This window comes from Eschrichtius robustus, chromosome 2 (genome assembly GCF_028021215.1).
Source record: "Eschrichtius robustus isolate mEscRob2 chromosome 2, mEscRob2.pri, whole genome shotgun sequence".
Lineage (NCBI taxonomy): Eukaryota > Metazoa > Chordata > Mammalia > Artiodactyla > Eschrichtiidae > Eschrichtius > Eschrichtius robustus.
In genome coordinates, this window is record NC_090825.1 from 145305959 (window position 1) to 145331250 (window position 25292).

Below are 25292 nucleotides of genomic sequence, written 5' to 3' on the forward strand. Positions count from 1 at the left end.
TGGGTGGCATATGATTCAGGGAGGGATGTCCACCTAAGCCTGGATGTTGATATTTTTTTAATGATGGTGTTAAATCCCCTCACTCAGCTTGCTTGCGTTGTACTTAACATAGGAAAGGGACAGGCTCAGGTGAAGGATGAAAGGCCTTCTGCCTGTATTAACTCCTTTTCTCCCCCTCACCGAGCAAGTTTAATTGTCAACTTAGGTTACTTTGAAAGGTAGTTTCACACTGGCTTTGTTCTGTGCCTTGCTGGCTGCCAAGTAACTCATAAAACTTAATTTTGCGCCAGACCCGGAGGGAGTTGGCTTTCCCCCCTCTTGAAGCAGGCTTTTTGTTTTTATGTTTCATTCCTCTGACACAGACGGGGAAGTCGTCATGTTGAACCCTGCTTAGCAATCACAGAGTGGGTAAAGATGACTCCTGGCTCTGAAGAGAAGTTGGTGTTGGTTGTGTCTGCATCATGAAGGCAGAGAATGCACAGAATCAGCTTAAAAAAAAAAAACCCCTTTGAGCCCATTGACTAAACCTGAGGGGTTTTACCGAGGCCCTCTGTTAGTCATGATTAGTTTGGGGTTTCTGGTATTTTTATTCATCAGCTTAGACACTGGTAGAGAGGGCTTTTGCTCATGCTTTTTCTCTTGCTTGAAATGTCCTTTCCAGTTCCTGTTCTTTTTATGCAAGTAAAATCCTAAACTCCTTTTAGGTTCAGCTCAGGTAATGGTTCCTTTCTGAAATCTCACTTGCGTGTCCTCTCCACACACACCCCTCCTGCCCCCGCCAACCTCAAGGCAGGTTTAAGGGCTTCCTTCTCTGTGTTCATAACTGTGTGTTCAGACTGATACCACAGCACTAATTGCTTTGTGTTACACTTTCCTGTGTGTGTCCCGTGCCAGGCTTTGCGCACAGAAGCTCAGAGAGCAAGCCTCCCTCCCCCAACTTCACAGAGCTTACACTTTTCAGCCTTCCCTCTTGCCAATTCCACTTTTACTCTCCATCTCCTGCTCCATTAAAATTCTTTCAATCCCTCAGGGGCCACACTCTCTCTCTTCTGGGCTGCTGTGTGTGCTGTTTGCACTGTCGGAATGCATCACCTCCTCTCTTTGCCTAGCTAAATCCTACCTAATATTCAGAAGTCAGATGAAATGTCACTCTCTCCAGGAAGCTTTCTCTAACCCTCCTCCTCCACACCCCTCTCTTGCGGCCCATAGAGCTTATGCCTGCTCTATCATAGCACCTGGGTTATCACCCTCTGTGGACCCATCTGCCTGTGTAATTGCGAGTGCCCTACCCTAGCCTGCCCTGCCCTGCAGCTCTCCCCTTCCCCTTGCCCATCCCGCACAATGCCTATCTGTTGAACGAACGGATAAGTGAATGAATATGACTCGTCCCAATCAATGGCAGAGACTGATTTCTCCCTTGGGGCTTCCACTCTGAGTGCTAGGAGGGTATGCTCCTAACTCTTTTGGTCTTCCTTGGGTGTCAGGTGCAGGGGTTGAATTAATCACATTCAGTTTATGACACTTTATCCTCACTGGTCTGTGCAAGGCCCTCTCTTGTTTCATGTGTTTGTGTGTGTGTGTGTGTGTGTGTGTGTGTGTGTGTGTGTGTGTGTTTCTTACCTTTATCCCTGTCTCCTGCTTCCATTCCCCTACTTCCCTTATCTGCTATGGGCGATTTGCCTACTGTGTTGAATACACATGTGTGAGTTTGGGTGCGTGTATTTTAAAACACACAAACACATACACTCACCCTCACGTCTCTTCCTTACAGAGGAGTAGACACTGACTGCAAAAGGCCATTAGCATCTTCCGTTCTGTTAGGGTCCCCATGGGTGGGGAAGGGACTGAGGCGTGCACAGAGAGTGCTTAGAGGGTGTTCTCAGTCTAGCGCCACCCCTGGCCTACCGTGTGTGATAGAAGCAGACCCTGCCAGTCTGTGCTTGGGTGTCTACCTCTGAAATTCTAGGCTCTCTGAGAATCCCAGGCAGCCTGCGTGATACAGGCTTGAGGAGAGACTGATGCTGCCCCTTTGCATTATCATTTAGTTTCCAGAATCAATACAAAACAGCAGGGTTTTCTTCTAACCTATCTGCTCCCTCGTATATCATGTGAAAGGTAGGCGGACAAGGCTTGCTGAAATTCTTTCGTCTGTGGTGCATTCCAAACAGAGGACAGCCAGTTAAGTCCTAAACCTAAAGGTGAAATAGATGAGAACCCTGTACCTTCTGCTGTGTCCAGGGCCATTTCTTTTACCCGTTGCTCCTCCCCTGCAACCATGGTGTTAGACGTGCCCTTCCTAGGCCAATGGAATGACGTTCCGATGTCATGGACAGTGACGTACAGGACACTTTCTCTCCTGGCACCTTTTAGCCTGCAGAGTGCTTTCTCATACATCACAGTCGTTTGTTTCCGGCCACCACATGGCAAGATTAGCTTTATTAGCCCCATTTTACTGGTGAGGAAGCCAAGCCTCAGAGAGAGACTTGGTGACATCCCTAACTAAGGTCAGAGAATTAGTAAAAGGCAGAGCCTGGAGGGAATCACCTCATCTCACTCTGAAGTCAGCCTTTCACACACCGCAGTGCCTTCCATTACTTCATTTATACTCTGCCATGTAAGAGCACTTTACCAGCATTATTTCCCTGGTGGAGGTAAGAGCACAAGCTTTGGAGTTAGGCTACATTCATGTATCCATCCCACAAATACGTAGACAGCACCGTGTGTACTACCCTACATGCTAGAGCTATAGGGGTGAGCAGAGCTGGGGTGCGTCCTAGCTCTGCTCCTTATTAGCTGGGGAACCTTGGGAAGTCAGGTAATCTCTTGGTAAACAGGTGGTTGTTCTTGCTCTGGGTGTGTCAGGATTATAGTGAACAAGAACATCTGTGAAAGCACGCAGCCTTGTACTTGGCATATAATCCGTACCCGATACATGTGGTTTTGCCTCTTCCTTCACTATTCCCTTTCCCTCCTATGCTCCTTCCACAGTTCCAGGCTGCTGCTCAAACATCCCTGTAATTATTTTAAGAACAGTTAAGGGCCAAGTGGTCTCCTGGGAGAATGGCAAACAGGTTCTGAGCCTGGGGAGGACTCGGTACCCCATTACCCCTGGCGGCAGCCAGATGCTTTGGAGCCCTCACAAGGCGTCATGGGAGGCTTGCCAAGAAGCAGCAGATACTGCTGCTGGAGCAATGCCATCGCCTGCAGGGCATCTGGACCTCATAAGGTTTCCTGGGACTGGAGAAAAGTGTCATCCTGCTGTTTCAGGGGCTGCTTTGGGTTATTCCAGTACTCGGGGCTCAGGATAACCGCTGTATAATGGGGTGGTCTGCCGGGGCTGGCTCATCCCCACTCATGAGGACCAAGTTTTAAATTTTTAGGGATTTTGTGAGTTATTTGTTATATAACAGCCATTATTAAAATTTTATATAGATGTCTATAACTAATAAACTATATTGAAATCAAAGGTAATAAATACATACTCAAAAGTATCACTTCCTAATTATCTATCTTACTATATTTTATTCTTATCTGTGTGCTTGAGGTTATTACATTGTTGTGTCTGTATGGTAGAAATACATACAGATATTTAATATTATAGATATTAATATTTAATGCTCTGCTGCAGCCCGTTTCTTCCCAGTTGTGTTCAGTGATGTCACATTGGTAGCTTGAAATCAACCATGAAGGAAATACTCTTACCAGAAAATTGACAAACACTTAATATCCAGACTTGTATTTTTTCCCTTCCTGGAGAGACGGTTGATAAACATTTACCAGCATACCACTGTCTGGGACTCAAAGGAATTGCCCCAAATGAGAAAAACCCACAGGCACAGGGGAGCTGCCTGTGCACTTCCCGTTCTCCCCAGCGACCCTGGATCTGCTGCTTCTAAAGGTTCTCATGAGACTGGGCAGTGAGGAGATGCTACAGGGATGTAGCAATTTAAAGACAGACTAAACCCCCAACCTAGAGCAGAGATAAAGAAATTTGTTTCATTTCCCATGACAATTCTTATTGATCGGCAATGGCTTCTTTCCTAGTAGTGTGGAGAATTTTGAAGACTCACGTGGGCCAGTGAGAACGAGAGCCCAGATTCCTGCATAAGTGAAGGTTGGGGCTGAAGACTCCAGTGCCGTGGATGTGCTGTGCCTAAACTAGATGTCTGATCCCTACAGCTGTGGGAAAGGCACATTTGACAGGGAGATTCTTATCTTTCACCTCAGTAGCTTTGGGCCTTTGGGCCTTACATAGGGTTTAAAGATAATAAAAAGCTCATTTTCGATTAGGCAAACACCTCAGTTATCATTGTTACAGGAAGAACCACCAACGGATACTGAACGTGATGGGCAAAAGTATGATGAGAAACAGGATATTTGCATAGTCTCGAAGTATCCTCCCAAAGTGTCCACTTATCAATGACACAAGGAAAGATAGTAACTTTACAGTGGAGAAACCTGACAGACACCACCTTAACCAAGTGATGAAAAAGGGACCATCACCAGGAAGGGCACAAATCAGCATCATCTGCCTCCTGAGAAAGTTACTGAGAAGGACACAACACTATTCTTTTGGGGAAGCCTGCCAAAAATGCACCACCTCAGTCTAATAATGAGAAGACATTCAGCAATCCCCAACTGAGGGATGTTCTACAAAATAACAGATGAGTACTCTTCAAAACTTGAGGTCATGAAAGACGAGGAAATACCGAGGCACTGTCACAGACTGGGGGGGACTTAGGAAACATGGCAACTAAATTCAAAGTGGGATTCCGAATTAGGTCATGAACCAGAAAACGGACGTTAGGAGGAAAGTTGGCAAAATTAGAATAAGGTCTGTCATTTAGTTAATAGTATTGAACTGATACAAATGTCCTGCTTTGATAGCTGTGCTCTGATTATGCTAACATTAGGATGTTAACACTAAGGGAAGCTGAATGAAGGATGCATAGGAATTTTCTGTACTGTTCTTGTAACTTTTCTGTAGGTCTAACTTTTTTGTTTTTTTAAATTAAGCTTATTTTTGAAGTATTTCAGGAAGGATTGCTCACTTCCAAAGAATGCATTTTGAGGGCGAGCAGTTCCCCGAAGTACACCTGTTCCAGTGTGAAAGGCTGCTGATAGATAAGGAGTTTTCTCTGCTTTTTCAGTCAAGACAACAAAACCCACAGACAAATGACTGGCCTTAGTAGAGGATTCCACTCTGTTAACTGCCTCAGTCTGTCTGGAGGTGATTGGAACCTCCTCCTAAATGAGCAATTGTGTAATTACTTGACTGAGCCGACATCAGCGTGCACTAACCCAGGGCTAGGCTCTGGGGGCTGGGAACATGGAGTATTGCAGCCTTTCCTGGTCTCGAGGACCTCGCAGGCTACAGCATTCACTTGGGCTATTTGACAACCCTGTTCATGTGGTCATTCCTAGGCCAGCGTTTGGGAGACATGAATGTCACCTGATCTTTGTTTGGCAGGCTTGGTAAGTGGGTGGTTTGGCATAACTTACCGGATGGTCTTTGGGTCGTTTATTCTCAGGCGAGTCACCTGGACAATTAGAAGACAGTTTTTGTTGATGGTTGACGAGAACTCCTCCCAATGAAATTAATAATCCAACACCTTCTGCTCCATCAGCACCAGCTAGAAATGCTTCTGAAGGTGTTCTTCAGTATTCCTCTATTTGCCATGACCAAAGTTTAAAAGAGTTTGCCTGCAGCCAAGTCCACTATGTCCTCTCTGCACTCCCTCCCGACTGCTTCCCAGGGCCAGGACGAGGGTCAGGCAAGTGAGGCAGTTGCCTGGGGGTGGGGGCAAAGTATAAGTGGGCCCCAGAAATTCAGTAATCAAGGAAAAGAATACTTCAGTGCAATATTTTTAAAAATCAGTACTTTTAAGATTTTGTTCGTCATGCATTTTTTGCATTAACTTATATATTTTTTTAAAATGTAGCGTTAAATTTTATTTGTCTTGATTAATGAGCTTTTTGACAGTCCTGAAATTTTGCCTCCTGGGCAAGTGCCTTGATCACCTTACCCTCTCACCTCAGTCCTGGCTCTGTATGGAGGCTTCAGTCAACACCAGCAGCCTGCGATGGCAAAGCTAGACTCTGACCCATGAATGGGCAAGCTGGCAGCTTGCAAGAGTGGAGAAGGTACCTTTCCATTCACCCCTGTCCACAAGACTATGGAGGATGCTGTGAAGATCAGTGTCTGTAGGGAACCCTTGCATAGAAACACGAATTGAAAGGAACAGTCATTTACACTAAACCTTCACCGGACCAGCCACTTGTTTTCCAAAAAAAACATTTCTTGCATAATGTTTGAATCAAATCTCCTGTTCACAGTTGGGAGGCATGAGTTAAAAGCCCGCTCAGCAGCAGAAAAATATAGCTATATTTGGTCCAGGTTACAGTTACTGAGGGAACTATAACTTTGATTTGCTCAACTGGTATAAATGTAAATCCTTAAGTAAAATGTGTTAAGTGAGGAGAGAAGTGCTCCGTTTTTGAAGATGCTTTTGATCCACAGCTCTGTCTGTAGAGCCCCAGCTGTCACAGGCAATCTGGGGGCAGCAACCATGACTGCACTAGGGAAGTTTCCAGAAAACCACCCAAGAGTTCTAGAATGGACATTTTTGTCAGGGCAATTTTAGGTAATATTAGTCTTAGAGATAAACACAGTTGATTTAGCAGCCAAGATTAGAAAAGACAATGTTTAATTCCAGCACAATTTCTCCAAGCAACATAGCATGCTGAAGTTGTCTTTCACTCTTTATTTATTATCTTTTCCTTTACCTGGAATACAAACTCAACTTAGCTTTTCTCTGCAACCACATTTCCTGCTGCTTGCAGTGGCATTCTGGGTTCTGGGGAGGCCCCTCTCCCTCTCCCACTAAGCCTTCCTGCTCCTTGCTCTCTCTTGGTCATTTACCTGTTTCCTCCATCTGAGAAGCATTTTTTTTCTTCCTTCTTCTTGTCCTGAGGGCCTCCAGTTGGTGGTTCACAGGCTGAATCTAGCCCACAGATGTGTTTTGATTGGATTGCCAAATTATTTACTGAAGACCACAGTCCCACCACTTCCTGTTGTTTCCTAAGTGTCTGTCCCCATGCATTTGTTTCTGTCTCAGCCTTGTAAGTATCTCAGCTGTGACTCCTGAAAGCCAAGCCTTGCCCTTCCTGATAGGCCCAACCCAATTCCCCTCGCATTAAGAAATCATCCCCGATTCTTTTTGCCCTACCTTAGTCACTTTCCCTCCTGCATGCTGACAACTTCCGGCTTATCATAGAATTTAGCACTTAATTGTGTGCGGTGTTATGTTTGTTATTGTCATATTGGACTGTCAGTATGGACTTCAGTATGTTGAAGCAGGCCTAGCACTTTTTTTGTTATTTCTCTTTTCAATGAAGGTGATGTCTTTCCACCTCACTAAACATTAACTGAGCACCTACTGTTTGTCAGGCACCGTTCTAGGCATGGGGCCGGGGGGGGGGGTGGCAAAGGTGATTAAGACAAAATGCTCCCTCATTTACAACTACCTCTGAGACCTCTTTCCCAGTACTCCTAGCTCCAGTCCATGGCCTCAATGGTCTGTTCATTTTGGGGGACACACTTGCCCTGTACCTTTCTCCATGGTTAACACTCCTCCTACTGCCACCATGAACTCTGAATATCCAGATCAGAGCTATTTTGAAGCCTGGGTTAATTCTCCTTATCTCTGACCCCCCAGCCCATTTCGAAGACATGTATTTACCCCAGTCTTCTAGAATTTTGACATACACTACCATTTACTGGAAGTGCTCTTATGTGGGTGTCCCATAGCTGGTTTACAGACTCTCCATGGATAGGGCTGATTCGGTCTTATATTTTTTTCTATATTTCTACATTGCCTGGGCGTAGTGCCCAATTCCGAGAAGATACTCAATAATTAATCTTTGTGGTTTGATTGATCCTCCTATCTTCAGTTAGTCTACTTTCTAGAAATACATGCTGGCACTAATTTTGTTTTTTATACTCAGAAGAACCTAATGAGAAAGGTAAATCTGCTGCTGTTGCATTAAAACCTCAAATAAAAAGCAGGTACTAACTTTGAGTATTGTTGTGCTCCCAAAGTTGTTACATATCAGTTTAGAATTTAGCATGCATTTTCCCACAGCAATAATGCAGACAAATAATGGTGGTCAAATTTCCAGGCCAGCCTGTTTGAGCATGTTTAACCTATAGTGTAACTGAACTCTGGACAGAGGGTAGAGGCTCATATTTACTTGTCCATATTACATGAATAGTTTACAGAGATGGTAGGTACTTCACCTTACCTGACTCTCATCACATTTTGCTCGCCTTTGAAGTGTCTTTTAAGCCTGACGGATGCAGGGACTGCATCTGTATTGTTCACTGCCATATCCTAACATAGCACCTGGTACAGACTGTGCAGTCAGAAATACCTGTTGGTTTTCATTGAGTTAAATTCTAGTTGAAAGGTTATGAACTTTGGAGACACATAGACCGTGGATTCAAATCCCAGCTTCACCACTAGCTAGCTGTGTGATCTTGGGGAAGTTGTATGTCCTCCCTGAGCCTCAGCTTCATATTTTGTTAGCCATGGCCACCATGTTGATACTCAATATGTGTTTCTTCTCTCCTTCCCTCTTGCCCTGAATTAATCCCTCAAAAAGTATTTGATTAATTCATTAATGATGTCTGCTTTCCGTGCTGCATTGGTTGAGGTGGTGGTGACAGGGAGGTGATATTTGATATCAGAACCTGCAACAGTTTTTGAGACCATGTGAGTTCTGTTTCCAGCTCTAGTTCTGACAGTCTGTGTGATCTGAGGCAGGTCACTCAAGTATATCTGTGAAAGAGTGATGGTGGATTTCAGTTATTTTCAAGCTTTTCTACCTAAGTATCTCTTAATTTCAGGTGAATGAATACAGACTCTCAGTGTTCTGGGGATCTTGCCCAAAGGTTGAATTTATTTGAATTCAATCTCATGTCTTATCTTAATTACTCATGCATACTTTATTTTCTAATTCATGATAGATTAATGTTTTAAAAGTATTACTGTTATTTGTGAGTCACCCATAAATGAATGTTTGCTATAAGCCAGATGCTTTGTCAAGGACCTTATATACAGAAATCAACTCTTACCATAATCTTGTAAGCCGTCATCCTGCCCCTGTTACTGATGAGCAAACAGCAAATTAGCAGCAGAGTCAGAATTCAATCTGTCTAAATCTAAACGTTTCCCCTACACCTCCTCAAGGGGTAAGTAAAAACAGACTTCCCTTGGCCATTAAGTATATTAATAAAGATGCTATGCCATGTTAACTGGAAAAAGCAGAACACAAATTGTCTGCAAGCTGCAGAGAGATTTCTCAGGCATGAGAGCTTGAAGGCATCACAGAAGAAGTTAGATATGTTTCAGGGCTGGATTATGGGTATATTATGTCACTTTTGTTCCTGGTAATATTTGTGCAATAAATAATGACTTTAAATAACTACTCTGTGCAATTTAGAAGTATACTGAATGGATAAAGGGATAGTTGATTTTGTTAGCCATTATAATTTTTCCTGTACATTTTTGTGAGGGATCAGAAATGTAAAAATGCAGGCAAAGCTGGTATTTTTTATGTCCCCCTCTGGCTTGACAAGCATCACTGTAGCTGTGAGTAGGTAATAAGGCAGCTGTGCCTCAAAGAACCTTATGGAGAGGCACTAGAAACCTCATAAGCAGAGTTTGAAAGCAACCTCCGCGGAAAGGGGAGTATTTTTTTTTCTGTGAGTAGAGTCAGTCTTTAGGGAGCAGAAGAGATGTTTTTATATCTGGGGGCAAGGAATGACACGATTCAGGGAAGGTTGGAGAGGAGTAGTTATAATCTTCCAAACTTCCAAACGACCCCTAGAAGACTAAATATTTATCTGCCTGAAACCTATTCTGAAAGACAAGCTGCAACACCACATCCTCTTGGTTATAGGGTAAAAAGTGAAAGAAGAAGAGGAGATGGTGCCTTCGTATAAGAAAAAGAAGGAAAGAAATTGTCAGCATCTTTGTTCTCTGAGAATAGATAACACATCTGATACTTTGCGTCAAACTCTGTATTGATAAGATGTAAATTTAGGCAACATCATTCATCCATCCATTCATCCTTCCATCCATCTGTCCAACCATCCTTCTGTTTACTGACACATTCATTTTATATATTTATTCATGTACTTTGAGCTTACTCTGTGTCAAGCAGATACTGCACTTTTGGTCATTCAAAATTGAAATATGTGGTCCCTTAGTTTTGGGAAGTATGAATAAGGTCTTGTGGGCACCCAAAAAGAACAACGACTAATTCTGCCTGGGGTGAAGTGGGAGTTTAGAGTGATTGAGTGAGAAAAGGCTTCCCAAAGGTGATGATTGAGCTGGGTTTTTTGACTGCTGAGTCACCTGATTGGCAGGTGCCCAGGGGTAGAAGGGCATCTCAGACACAGGTAAAAACCTGCTCTTAAAGGCATTCAGGTTCCTCTCTGTGGGAAGAATGAGCTGACCAAGGGTGACTGGGTTAGGACCTGGGAGAAGCAAAACTACACCAGACACAAAAGACAACCCCTTGAAGGAGCTGACTGCAGTCCAAGGCTAAGGTGAGGTGAACTCTGCCTCGTGATGACATTGTGATTATGGGAAGATTAAAATCACCCCAGAACTAGGAGCATTGGGAGTGGAAGACTACTTTTAGATGCTACACACTTATCAGAAAGAAACTCAGTGTACTTCTAGGACTGAACACTTGCATTTTGTTCAAGATGAATTGGTTATACTAATGAATTATGCTAGACCCTCACTCGCTGAGAATAAAAAGGGACTGAATACTCAGAAGGACGACTTCCCTGCTTGCCGCTGGTCAGGGAAGGATCAGAGCCAGGGATTAAAGTGGAGGGCACTGAGTATATTACGGAGACCAGGAAATAGATGGCCTTCTTCTTTTCCAGAAGGCCACCAGAAACCGTAGATCAAATTGGAAATTTTGGAGTAAATCAGAAGAATAAACTAGTTCTTCCTCTTTCAAATTTATTGTAGATATATAGTGATCAGAGAGAGATAGTGAGGGAGGAGGAAGCACACAACCTAAACTTTCTGAAAAGGGTTGACTGGGGATGAAAGTAAATATTAGCTGTGTGATAGAACTTTAAAACTATTTGAAATCACCATTACAATTTGGGAACAGTGAAGAAAATCACGCATGCTTTATGAACATTAAAACAGACACACGCACATGCTCTGGGGGTCAGTGAGGGGAGAGAGAAAGCGAGAGAGGGAAGGGGAGAGAGATTGAACTCCACCTTCTCCAGATGAGGAAAATGCCTTTGTTCGAGGAGGAAGGATTTTATCAGCACCATGGAGAGCGGCACAAGTTTTGTATGGCTCGTTCCTTTTAGAGATGAGTTTCCAGGGAGAGTTTTAATTCTATCCAATCTTAACTGAAAACACAACATTGATGTCTGTGTAACTGCACATGTAGATCAGAGGATGCACATTCATTCCTCAGATTTATTGCTCTTTTCCGGCTAATTCTCTTGCATTTAAGTTTGGCCTACTTCCTCCATCCCCTCCAGGCAAAGCAACAGAGGTTCAAGGGTAGGATTTTAAAGTCTCCTGTTGGTGGTAATTTTTCTAACATTTCTGGCCTAATTGATCTTTAAGACTTGTCAGTGAGCGCGGGCTCTGAATTCTGGCTGAGACACAGGATCCTGGGATGTTTCATGAGCCCTGTTTCTGAACTCAGTTTTGGGCCTGCCTGATTCGGGAGGGATCTGTGGGGGGAGAGAGTCCATTAAATAAAGAGGACAGTAGAGTTTTGATCTGGGGAGACCCTGCTGAGGAAACTAGATCAGTCACCGCCAGATGAGCTGTCTGGTATCTATATTCTTTGTCTGGAGGATTAGGGACATTTTCACCGTGGGAAGGAGGTTAGAAGATTGTGTACGTATTTTGATTCTGCTCTCAGCTTGCCTAAGAACCCCTGAGTCATTTGTGTAGGGTCAAGCTGTGTGGCCCATACAGTTGAGGAAGTCCACGCCCAGAAGCTTCTAGATTCGACATGCTGATTTCATCCCCTTACCTAAGACTCTCTCCTTACTCTCTACAACAATTATCTGACGTCTCGTATTCGCTTTTCTAATTAATTAATTAAGTGAAATCTACATCCCCTTAATAAAAATGTGGTGATTACTTCTTGTGTGTCAGATATTTGTGCCAGGTGTTGAACCTAAAATAATGACGCAGACCTAATCTCTGTCCTCGAGGATCTCACAGGTGATTCACAATCCATTTGTTCAACCGTGAAGGGGGGTCAGGTAGGAGTGGATATGTTATGACTTTTACCTCAGAGGAGCTTGTAGTCTAGTATTCTAATGCTCTCATTCGGGGCCTCATTTTAACAGGAGAGAATTAGCCTTCAGTCAAAGAATGACATTTTATTCATGGAACCTCAAATATCAACAACTAGTTGGAGGTATATTTGGGGTGGGGGAGAATCATTCTGGTCCGAATAGGTACCTTCTCTGCCTGTGGCTAAAGCCATCCCAGGATGGTGGGTGAAGGCTGGTGACAAAGCAGAGGCATAAAGCAGAAGGAAACAGAAGAGAAATGCCAGACTGCCAGTGGAAGGGGAGAGAGAGAGGAGAGCAGGAGTGGAGAGAGGAGAGCAGGAGTGGAGGGAGGAGGCTCTCTGCGTAATCAGGACATGGAGGGATGGAACCATATTTGAATGACTTTCTGGATAAATAGGAGCAAAGATCTTCACCACCAGGGTTTTTTCCACCACTCCTTACCATATTCTGATGGAGGCATAAAATACATTGTCTCCTGAACAAGCAAAATGTATTAAACATTAGATAATTTATTTACTCATTAAAAAAAGGGTAATACATAAGCGCCTTCTGAACTTTCTAAACCAGCAGAGTTAAACAGCGTTCCTATCTGGAGTTTATCTTATTCTCATTCAAACAAGGAATTTTGACATTGCCCTAAGCCAATGTAATAACACTGAACACGACTTACTGTACAATTTCTGTTAATTTTTAAAAAATATTATAAATAGTTCACAGACCCCGTTTCTACAGTGGAGACCTTAAAGGTGCCCACTTCTGGTGGGCCATTTGCAAATTTATCTTCCTTGTTACATTTAGCTATTACAAACAATACAAAATTGCTGTAAATAGCCATGTATACAACACAGGAGCCTTGCAACCAAGAGGACATGGATTCAAATCCAGTTCTGTCACCTACAGTTCTGTGACTTTGGACAAGTCTCATAAACCTCTGAATTTTCTCATCTGTAACATGTGGAGAACCAGTGTAGTAGATTGGTAAGATTATTCTGTGAATTAGCTGAGATATTCGTGTAAAGAACTTATAATAGTATCTGGCATATATTAAGTGCTCGGTATATACTGAACAGTAACAATAATTCGACTAGAATGGATCTTATTTTACATCTTAAAATAGGGTGATACTTATTCCCAGGGTTTTGGTCAAGATGTGGTGAGATAATAAATACAAAGCACATAGCCCATTGCCTGGCACAGAGTATGAATTCAACAGATGTTAGTTGTGTTCTTTATCCGTTTCTCCTTACACAATCCCCGTAGATTCCGCCTGTTTTGAAGAGCAAAACCCAAAAGTGGAGCATCTCCAAGGTACATCTTCACAAACGGCTCCCACCGGCCTCCATTCATCAGCATTAAGATGTTGGACTCATAGACCTTGGGAGGTTCATTTTTTCCACTCTAGGCTGTAGGTTGGGGATTTCAGTGTATTTTAATAAAAGCCCCACAGAGCAACTTGCAGGATCTGAATAAAAGCAACATTTCTCTCTAGGCACAATGGGATTTTTCTGTGGGAGGTGATGGTTTTGTCATTTTTTTTTTTTTCTTTTTCTGGTTGCTTTAAGTAGATTTTTTTTTCACCTGCCAGGAAATGGAAGTTAAAAGCATCTGATAACTGGAATAAAATATTTCATAGTTGCGCCTTCTACAAAAGCGTTAACCCACGTGACTTTGTAGTTCTTCTCTGTCCGCTCGGTAACGTTGACAACAGCCCTCCAGCGTGTGAGCGCTGAGACTGCATGGCCACGCTGGCACAGGGTGGGAGCTCTCGGGGTGGGGGGGGGGGGGGAAGCACCCTCGCCTCTGAACACAGGGCTGCCTGCAGCACACCGCAGTCCCTCACAGGTATCCTCTCAGTCCTCTGTAATATGATTCCTTAGGTGTGTAGACTGACTTTCATTTCGTTCCAATTGGGCAGTAGTTCTGTTTTCTTTGTTACTATACATGATTGCTGTGAAAATGTCCAACAAACCATAGCAAGTAAATTATCCCTTTAACCTCACATCTCTCCCTCTTCTCCCTGTGTAATGATTTCCTATTCATTTTTCCAGACCTTTAGGACATAGAAAATATTTTTCAAAAACGTAAATGGGCTTCTATCACATGTGGTGCTCTGTAGTCTCCTTTTACTGATATATTAAGGATATCTTTCCAGATCAAGGAATATCTATGCTCTCCTACTCCACTGTGTGGATAAGCCATCATTTATGTAAGAGGATCCCTGATTTGGGGACATTTATCTTGCTTGCTACATTTGGATATTATAAGCAATACAGTATGCTATAAACAGCTGTGCACACAAATGTTTGTGTTATTATTTACTTTGGACAAATTTGCTGAATGATTTATCATCTACAGAGTGCTGCCGCATCCATTCATTTCTGTGATCCTAAAAGATGGAGGCAGTGGCAGTTACAAGCCTGGACTCTGGAGTCAGGCAGGCCTGGGCTGGAGCTTGGATCAGCATTTACATGGTGTGTGACCACAGCCAGAGTCTTATTTCCTCATCTGTAAATCTGGGATAATAGAAGTATTTCCTGCATTTCATAGGGAGGGGCTTGCAGAATTCCTTAAGGTAATATATGCACAACATGTAGTAAAAGCTCAAAAAATATTAGCGATCAGTGTTAGAAATACCTGCAGAGAATCATGAGATTCTCAAGATAATTCTGATACTGTGGGTGCGATTATGCCTGTGTACAGATGAGGAAACTGAGGCTCAGAGATGTAAGGTTGACCAACACAAGAAAGGAGCATAATTAGTGGTAGCTCCATAACCTCTGTGCGAGGAGAGACTCTGTATTTTTGTAACCCTGAGAATGATTGCCAGAGAGGTTTTGGAGGGCCTGAAGCATCTCCCACCTCCCAGCACCACCGCACTTTGTATCAGGGAAGGAGCGTGGAATTAGACAGAGCTGAGCTTGGGTTCAGGCTTGGCCCCCAGTGAGTGGATAATTCCTGGGCAAGTGACTAAGCTTCTCTTAACCCTCATATTTCACATCTGGGGCTTCACTGGATTTTTTTAAAAAAACTAAATGAGATCACAGATGTCAAGTCTACATGCACAGCTCCTAGCTTATAGGATGACCTCAAGATTGTCAGGTAACAGCAGCGTGAGAATGAGAACCCACGTCTTCTTTTCCTTTATTATCTCCCTCTACCACCAACTCAAACTCTCCCCTTCTAGAGGAAGCTAACCCACGGTGCAGGCACTCATGACCACATGAAGGCATTGGCCAAGTCCTACCTGGGAAGTGGGGGGGGCGGGGGGGGCGGGGTCCAGTGGGTAGGAGAGGCAGAGATGATGGGGTACAGCAAAGCCCCCCCACCCGACTTCACTGACCCCGACTCCCACTTCTCTTGAGTCAGCAGCTGCCTCTGTCGCTTGCTTCACACAATGAGCTGTTGTGCAGTGAAGTCAAGTCTTTCAGGATGGAAACCAGTTCACACGGGAGGAAATAAACTAGCATGAAACCCAGAACTCATGAGAAAACCACATCACCTCCAGGAGCCAAAGAAAGAGAGAGGGCGACTCTGCTTTAGGTGATGGCTGGTACTCTCTTTTGGAATTTAGGATATTTTCTTTCTAGGTGAGTGTTTGTGGTGCCTTCAAGATCAGAAAGAGGTTGAAAAGACTTCTTATATAGGAACACAGAGCAGAGAAAAATAGTAGTGGCCATAGATGTTATGGTCAGAATATGCATTATTTCTCTTTTGTTAAACGAACAGAGAAGGTCTTTGGATTTAACTCTGTAGCTGTGACCTGGTATTCTTCATCTTAATACTGAAAAGAGAAGCTGGGATTGTCCTTGGCGTGAACACAAGGCCCAAGACTGTTCGCATGCTGGAGCAGAGGGAACAGTCGGCTGGACCTTGCTCAGTAGAACTGATTTTTCATTCTAGCTCTGATGACACGACTTGTCACTGGTCACATGACCTTATGCTATCGCACCCCCCTCCAAAAAAAAAAATGGAAGCTTTTCTTTCTGTAAAATTAGGAGCTGCGTTAGAACTCTTTTCAAAGCCTCAGACATTTGTATTGCACAGTCTCATTTTTTGTTATTTAACCATTATCCCATGTACTTTTAATATTTCTGACTAAATCAGCTCACTTATAAACACTTAAACGTGAAATTTTAGCGTAGAAATCCCTGAAAAGATGGTAGATGAAACATAGTTATATATTTTGCTCCCTGTTAAAAACCTAATGAAAAATATTAAAGGGAGTCTTTTTAAAAGGAAGGTAGATATCAAGTGGAAAAGTAATAAATGACGCAGCAGACCCAAGAAGGGTGATTCATAAGCCAGCAGCGGGGAAAGCTGAAAACTCTTCCAATCTAAAGCAAAGATTCCCCCAAAGTTTCAGGAAATGGTAGTACCGGGTGCCGCCGGAGGTGGGATGAAGGAGAGGAGTTCAAACAAGTAGGATCAGTTGCGAGTCTGTGTAAGAAGCAGCCTGACTCCATGCAGCTGGGTCACTGGAGGTTTAGTCTATAAAAGAGGATAAAACAGCGGGCATCTGGAGTAGCATACACCAGGCAAAATCGAAGGCAGCAATGCCATACTCAAAACAAGCTTTTAATCAGAGTATGCGTCCTGGAAGCTGAAGGCTCCAGCACTTTCCTCCCACTCAGCTCCTGGAATGCTGGCAGCCAGGTCTTAACCCTTCAGACAAGAGAAATCAGAGAATTCTCATCTGTGTAATCCGACCAGCCCAGACCGATCCAGAAGAAAAACTTGTGTATACTGATACTTGAACCTCTCCTACTAACTGTCCCAACCAGATCACCCTGCAGTGAAGCTCCCAGACCACAAGCTCTACTCATATGCCCAGAGTTGGCAAACAGCCTTTGAGTCACCCGCACTGAAATGTGACCTACCACCACCGGTTACAGAGAACTAAGGAAGGACTCTTAACAAGAAAGAGTGCAAAACAGGCAAACAGAAGACGAGTAACGTGGAGGAAAACAGTGACTCCGTGAGGCAAAGCAAACTTAAAGATAGGCAGAGAGAATTTTGAAAAATAGGAGAAGAGGCAATCATGAATTAGGGAAAAGATAGTTTTAAAAACGATCATCCAAAGAACTAAAAGGAATATCTGATTTTTTTTTCCCCAAAATTGCTTTTTTCATTTTGGGAAATGAAAAGTTGTACAAGAAATGGGAATTGGTCATAGTTTACAAAACATTTTAAACATCAACTATTGATCAAACCAAAATTACAGTATAGCTATATGGGAAGAAGGAGAAATGGGAAGGATGCCAGGGCCTAATGGGGCAGAGGGGGGAACAACAGTGAAATCCTTGTCTTATATGGTGGAGAGTTTACAGATAATACCAGAAAGAGGAAAGCATTTGCTTAAAAAAGAAGTAATGCAAGTGTGTTACTGGCAACATGGTCACAAATACCAAAATAACAACTACATCAGCTAAAAGAAGTAAAGAAGTTCCCCTGGCGAGGAGAAGGTGAGGCACTGCTGTTTTGTTGTTTTGTTTTTTTAATGAACCTTGGAGAATGTTTTTAAACTACATACATTTGTAACTTTGATAAAAATAAAGAAATTTATATCACTGCCATTAAGTAGTCAGCATCACTTGTATAACGTAGAGCCCTCAAATGGTTAAAAATATCATCTTATACAATTAGATAGTGAGCATGTATCAGAGTTTTATTTGATAAACTAGGGAACAAGCTGAACAATGAAAGAGCTGATTCAAAAGTTATTTAGAGTTCTTGATTTTTTTGTGGGAGAGAAGAGATGCTTATAGAAAATTGTCCTTACATGTAAGACAAAATTCTACAGATCAGTAGAACCTTTAGAGAACCAGCAAAAAAACAAAACAAAACAAAAATCACATTTGGTCATTTTTCTACAAGTTAACCTCCATCTTTATATAGCTATGATATTTCTGGTTTCTAATCAGTTGTAGATGGTTAATCAAATACAGATACATTTCCTGAGAGGGTAAGAGGACCTTTCTCCTCTCCCCCAGTATGGGCTTATCAGAAATGCTCTATTTAAAAACCATGAGGATTATTTTCCAAAATATATAAACAGCTCATGTAGCTCAATATAAAAAAAACAAACAACCCGATCAAAAAATGAGCAGAAGACCAAAATAGACATTTCTCCAAAGAGGACATACAGATGGCCAAGAAGCACATGAAAAGCTGCTCAACATCACTGACTATTAGAGAAATGCAAATCAAAACTGCAGCGAGGTATCACCTCACACCAGTTAGAATGGGCATCATCAGAAAATCTACAAACAACAAATGCTGGAGAGGGTGTGGAGAAAAGGGAACCCTCTTGCGCTGCTGGTGGGAATGTAAATTGATACAGCCACTATGGAGAACAGTATGGACGTTCCTTAAAAAACTAAAAATAGAATTACCATATGACCCAGCAATCCCACTACTGGGCATATACCCTGAGAAAATCATAATTCAAAGAGGCACATGCACCCCAAAGTTCATTGCAGCTCTATTTACAATAGCCAGGTCATGGAAGCAACCTAAATGCCCATCGACAGACGAATGGATAAAGAAGGTGTGGTACATAGGTACAATGTAACATTACTTAGCCATAAAAAGGAACGAAATTGGGTCGTTTGTAGAGACGTGGGTGAATCTAGAGACTGTCATACAGAGTGAAGTCAGTCAGAAAGAGAAAAACAAATATCGCACATTAACTCATATATGTGGAACCTAGAAAAATGGTACAGATGAACCGGTTTGCAGGGCAGAAATTAAGACACAGATGTAGAGAACAAACGTATGGACGCCAAGTGGGGAAAGTGACGGGGGCAGTGGTGGTGTGATGAATTGGGAGATTGGGATTGACATGTATACACTGATGTGTATAAAATGGATGACTAATAAGAACCTGCTGTATAAAAAAATAAATAAAATAAAATTCAAAAATTCAAAAATATAAAATCAAATAAAATAGTAGGCTCAAAAAATAAAATAAAATAAAATAAAAACCATGCATCCTCGTTTTTGCTTTATTTCCAAGTTTTGGATCTTTTTCCTAAACACTTGCCATAAATATAACTTTAAAAATAAACACAATAAAAATGAAACAATTTTATTAAGTTCTAACTAGATGCTGTTGCGTACTGTCTGCTCTAACCTGAGGACTTTCCTCTTTGTTAAAAAAGGAGTCTTGCATGAACTAAAGGGGTATTAAAAACATATTAGCGCCAAAGAGAGATTTTTTTCTACTTGGTGTTATCAAAAGGGTTAAAGAAAAAACTGAAAGAAGGAGATACCTTTCACATAATTTGATTCAAAGTTAGGAAATGCTGTGTCTGTGTGTTGTTACTTTAAATCGTCTCATATATGGTATGCTCTTTTACAATTCTGGAAATACTGTAGGAAAGCAGTAGTTTTGAATCTCATCCTACAAAGTCCTTGGGCTGGTTTCAGGTCTAGGGTGAGCTAGGAAGACAGGGGTTGCCCCACCCACTTCAAGTTCTCCTTTCACTATGTTATGTAGTAGGTTTACGGATAAGATTTCATTTAAAGAAAGGACTCCAAGTTCCTTCCAGATCTCACAGCCTATGATTATTTAAAAAGTCACTACAATTTGCAGCATGTTTAGGTTGGATGGATTAATTTCTTTGCCAGGGCCATTACAGGAAGACTGACTTTGTCATTTCAATTATAAGCCACTGTTTAGTCGAGCCCGGAAGACACCTTCCTGGAGGTTCCCTCCACTTGCCTGGCAGTGGATCAATTAACGGCGGGTGATTTGTGGCTGCATTTTTACTGCTTTGCACAGGTTTATCATCTTGAAAGTTTTCCATTTGCATATATGCTATACATTCTTTGGACGACATTTCGATATCATCCAGAGTTTAGATTATGCATTGCCTTGTCCTGCACTCTCTGCTACGTGATGGGAATCTGCAAGCCTGGCCGGAATGCTGCTGCAGACCTAGGGGAACGTGAGTTGCAGCCACCACTTACTGAAGGCTTACTACGCGCCAACCCTTAGTATCGAGGGCTTTCCCTGCAGTACTTTATTTATTCCTCAAACCGGTACTTTGAGGTTTCTACTGTTTGCCACATTTTATAAATAAAGAAGCTGAAACTCAGAGAGGAAAGGTAATTTGCTCAAGGTCACCCAGCTCAAATAAGCAGAATTGAGATTCAAACTCAAATCTGTCTGATCCCAGAACACTCCGCTACACAGCCTCCCTTATTGGGAGCTTTCAGGGTGAAATGAATTGAATTTGTCAGTTTTCGACTTTTAAATACCAAACTTCCCAAGCAGTCTAATTGCTACTCTTTGGACTAAGAAGAAATGACTATTTAAAAGAAGCAGCGGGCAGGAGGGCAAGAGAAAAGGGTTTTATTATCCCTATTGGTAAAGGAAGAGATGTAATCCTGAAAAAAAAAATAACATGAAATGGAAACTATCATATAAATTTGCAGTGGGCTTAGGTTGATGAAATTGCAAAGGAACGAAGAGAAGATAAAGGAGTAATGAAAAAAAGCACTGAAGATTTTCTAAAAGGGAAAGAAAAGATCAGAAGTCACTGAAGGCAGTTGGAAGTTGGCTGAATTGAAGGCAGGGTACCTATCTATCTTGACATATGGAAAGAGGCTAATGAGGTTCCAAAGTAACAACCAGAGATCTGTGTTCATGTTCCAGTCAGCCTGGGTGGGGTTTAGGTGAGGAGCAGGCTCTGGACCAGACTTCTGGGTTTGAATTCTTTTCCCTGACTTTCTGGCTGTGTGACCCTGGACAAATTACTTAACCTCTCTGGCTTCAGTTTCCTCATCCGAACAATGGCGATCATAACAGCGTCAATCTTGTTGTGAGAGGAAGTAAAATGTTTAGTGAGGTGCCAGGCGTTTAGTAAGAACTCACAGAAAGTTAGCTATTGTTGTTATTACCATAAGCATCACGCTCATATAATGCAAGAAATACGAGATTGTAAGTCAATAAAAAGGCTTGAAGAAACAAACGGGATGGAAGTCAGGAGAGAAGTTCACCTGCAGCCAAGAAGTAAAGGGCGATTTTCTCTTGCCCGCTACTGAGCATCAGGAGGAAATGCCAGATGTGGGGAAAGGCTGGATGGTGGAGGGTGAGCTCAAACCTAGCAAGAGATTGAGGTCTGGATGGATTTAATGGAGTATGAGAAATTGTTTCTGTAAAATATATGCTCTGATGGAAGCTCTGGTGGCAAAGGTTCTTCTGGTGAGCTCCACAGGGCTGGGGAATCGGAGATTAGCCAACATACAGAAGAAGTGAGTCTGGGGCAGAGAGAGAAAGCAAGCTCTGGGTTATTCGTCTTTGGGCGCCAGTAGTCACGGAAAGCACACTGGGAGGGGAGGGAATTTTTTAATAAGCACATCTTCTTTTGTTACCTCATTCTCCCTCCCCCAACTATGAATCTATTTTCCATTCATTCGTTACATCAAGAGACAGACCACAGTTAAGTTGAATGCAGCAAAGATTAATAAGGTACTTATAAATGAGTGAGTGGTCATCTGCTTTTTCAGCCACCATTTATTTATCACTTTCTTGATGTCAGGGTCTGGTTAGGTGCTGGAGTCACAGGATGTTCCCAGATACAAGCCTTCATTTCTAGAGCTTTACTGTGTTGTGTCATGGTTCTCAGCCATCAGAATAACGTACATAAAATTCAGAAATCACAGATGTCCAGGATCTATCTCAGACCTACAGATTCTCCTGCAGTGGAATTAGGCGAGTGTATTTTTCCACCATGGCATGTGTCACTTTTATGTTCACGTCAACCTTGAAAGACTGGAGAGAGAACCTTCCAGTTTAGAGATAAGGAAGTTGAAGCTCAGAAAGGTTAGGATGATAAGTGAGGTCACATAGCTGGCAAGGGCAGAGCTGGAACTCAGACACAGAGCTACTGAATTTATAATCCCAAGGCCCTTCCTCTTGGCCATGACCACTCTCCCAGGTATGCATCAATGAAAATCTGTGCCTTAAGTCTATGCCGGTAAAAGGATCTGAGGGTGTAGGTAAACATGCATGAAACCCTTGCCTACCCCCAAAAATGCTCAAAAAGCATCGGTAAGTCCTACCCAAGGTTCAGGGACTTGTATTTAAAGTGGACAGAACCCTATAAATGTTACAACCTGGCTCATTGTGGATTTCCTCCAATGTGGATAATGCAGTGTCCACTGCACAAAGCTCTCCCATATTACAGTTACCATCACATAACCCCAGTCCCGGGCTCCAGAAACACTGCCTCCTTGTATTTGTCTCTGCAGCCTAGGGATGACAGTGGGCGCCTGCTGTTGCTAATCCCTAAGTTACCTTCTTTGGTGTCTCAGCTCTTTCATCACCTGTATAGACAATTTCCTGCATCAAATCCCCTCCTTATTCCAGGTTAGATCCTGTTACACAGATGAAGAAACCAAGGTTCAGAGAAGTTAGGTAACTCAGCCAATATAATACAATAATTCTTGACAGAGTTACTATTCTGAACCATAAGTTTCTGATTCCAGAGCTTAAGCTCTTAATCACTGATTTATATTTAAGGTGGTTAGTGAAGTTCCTGGTGCCCAAAGCCGGGTGGTGATGGCGATGGAGACATGATGACGACAGTGAGTACGATGATGATGGTGCTGATGTGGATGCTGACGGTAGTGGTGGCGGTGATCTTGGTGATCACCATGTTTGACAACTGTTGTATGTCCTGTGGGATAGATGTGCAGATACAGTGTCCTGGTTGTCACACAGATGTCTCTGATTGTGTTACAGGCCTTCACCTACCACCACATCCAGGAAATCATGGTCCAGCTTCTTCGCACGGTGAACCGGACAGTCATCACGATGGGGCGGGATCACATTCTGATTGTGAGTAGATCTTTTCCTCTTGTCAAGCATTTCAAACTGGGGTCAAGGAGTGAATTTTCCGGAACACCAGGTCTCGTCAAACACTCAGCACCAATCGTTGCTTTGTTTTGGACTATATGGGTCAGATTTTTCCTGCGTGGGTTGGGAGAACATGAGAGTTAACTCAAGTTGCTGAAATAAAATTAGACTTAGAACTTGTCTACCAGGATGAGTGTACCAGATGAGTTGCGCCTCTCTGAGCCTCAACTTCCTCATCTATGAATGGTGGAAGGTTCTCTCACCAGAGAGAAGCCTTTTGTAAGTAAGGCATGTCCAACCATGTCACTCCTTTGCTTAAACTCACTGGTGGTTTTCCATCTCTGCTTGGCTTCTCTCTCCCTCAGGTCTGAGGGCTTGTGCCCTCCTGTTAATCAGATCTTGGCTTAGGTGCCATCTAATCAGAGAGGCTTCCCTGCCCTGACTGCCCTGTCTATAATACCGCACACCCCTCCATCCTCTTTCAATTTCTACGCCCTTCTCCTTCATGTTTCTTAGTACTTATCACCATATGAGTGAGATATATATCTATATCTATCTGTATAGCTATATAATTTATATAGCTATACAGATAGATACAGATATAGATATCTATAGAGTATACAGATATGTAGATAGATATAGATATATATTCCTTTATTTATTTGTTTATTGGCTGGCTCTCCTTGTAAGAATATGAGCTCCAGACTGAAAGGATTTTTGTCTATTTTGTTTGTTTGTATCTCTGGACCCTACAGCAGTACCTGGCATATAGTAAGTACTTGATAAATACTTGTTGAACGAATGAATGAAAGAATGAGTGACTGAATGAGTGAAGGAAAGAATGAAGTGTACCAGGCAGGGACTCTAAAGTTTAATGAAGACAAGTACTACCCAACTTTGATTGACCGACACCATGTGGGATTAGCCGTACAGATGCTAGAACTCCCAACTTCTCGAGAGAAGCTAAAAATCCCCATACTTTATGTGAGATTTCCTGATGTTTAAGTGTTGGCAGCTAACTAAAAAATATTTATAAACATTTTATGATCCTCAAACAGCTGGGTTCAGCTCTCAGAAAGCCAGTTTGGGATGTCTGCTTTAAACTGGTACAGTATGAGCTGGTTTGGGGATGTTGATGTCAATAACTATAGTCCTGCTTCATGGTTACAGAACTTAACATGCTGAGTGTTTATTCTAACAGTAGCTTGGCAAGGATTTGATCGCTAGAAGCAGCCAGGTGTAACCATCTTCTTTATACCCATTTGGTTCTGTCTCCTCATGTCAGTGTATGGTTCCTTACTGTATATTATGTACATTTAAAGGAGTGGTGACGTCCTCAGAGGGCACCAGCAGTGCTGGGTACTCCTGCCTGACTGATGCAGAGAGCCATGTAAATCATTCTCTGTTGTTTGTCTTACTGTCCTTCCACCTTAAAAGCATCACCATTTCTTATTCAGTTATAATCTTCCATATCTGCAGTTCCCATAATGCACCTTAAATAAACACTTTATGACCTCCCTAATGTTTATTCCTTCTCTTTGGAGCCAGACCTAAAGATGGTCATCCATCCATTTGGCTCATTCCATCTATAGCAGGCTCTTCACGCCCTGTCTCTCCTTCAGAGCAGTGATTCTTTAAAACAGTGCCTGGATCATAGAAAGCGCCAAATAACTGGTGTCTATTATTATTATCTTCCTTTCTCTCTGGTACAGTGTGTCTCTCTGTCCCTTTGCGTTATCGACATAGTCAGGTGAGCATAGTTTGGCCCTCTTTCGCACTGAGACTTTTATCTGATGCTCTGTCCTGGTTGCTGGCCCTTCCACTGCACACTGCTCACTGCTGGCCTGTTCATCTTTGCCAGGAAACTCCCCTACTCCAGAATGTTCAGCGGCTCCCCACTGTCTACCAAATTAAGGCGTAAATGCACTAGTCTGGCCATTCGTAGCTTCTGTGATCTGGCCATAACCAAAATTTATAGCCTTTTCATCTACTTTTCTCCAAATATCCAGCCAAAATGGATGTCTGCATATTGCCTAAACATGCCTGGCACTCTTTCACTTTCAT

The 25292-nt window shown here is 42.6% G+C and overlaps 1 protein-coding gene across 1 annotated transcript in view; it reads left to right on the top strand.

Annotated features, from left to right (window-relative positions):
- The window catches only part of DOCK2 (dedicator of cytokinesis 2), a 417766-nt gene that overhangs the window by 155622 nt on the left and 236852 nt on the right, over window positions 1-25292 (top strand). Inside the window, exon 27 of the mRNA XM_068534609.1 lies at window positions 23115-23210. Within this exon, the coding sequence (XP_068390710.1) occupies window positions 23115-23210 (96 nt within the window). The remainder of the gene's footprint in view (window positions 1-23114; window positions 23211-25292) is intronic.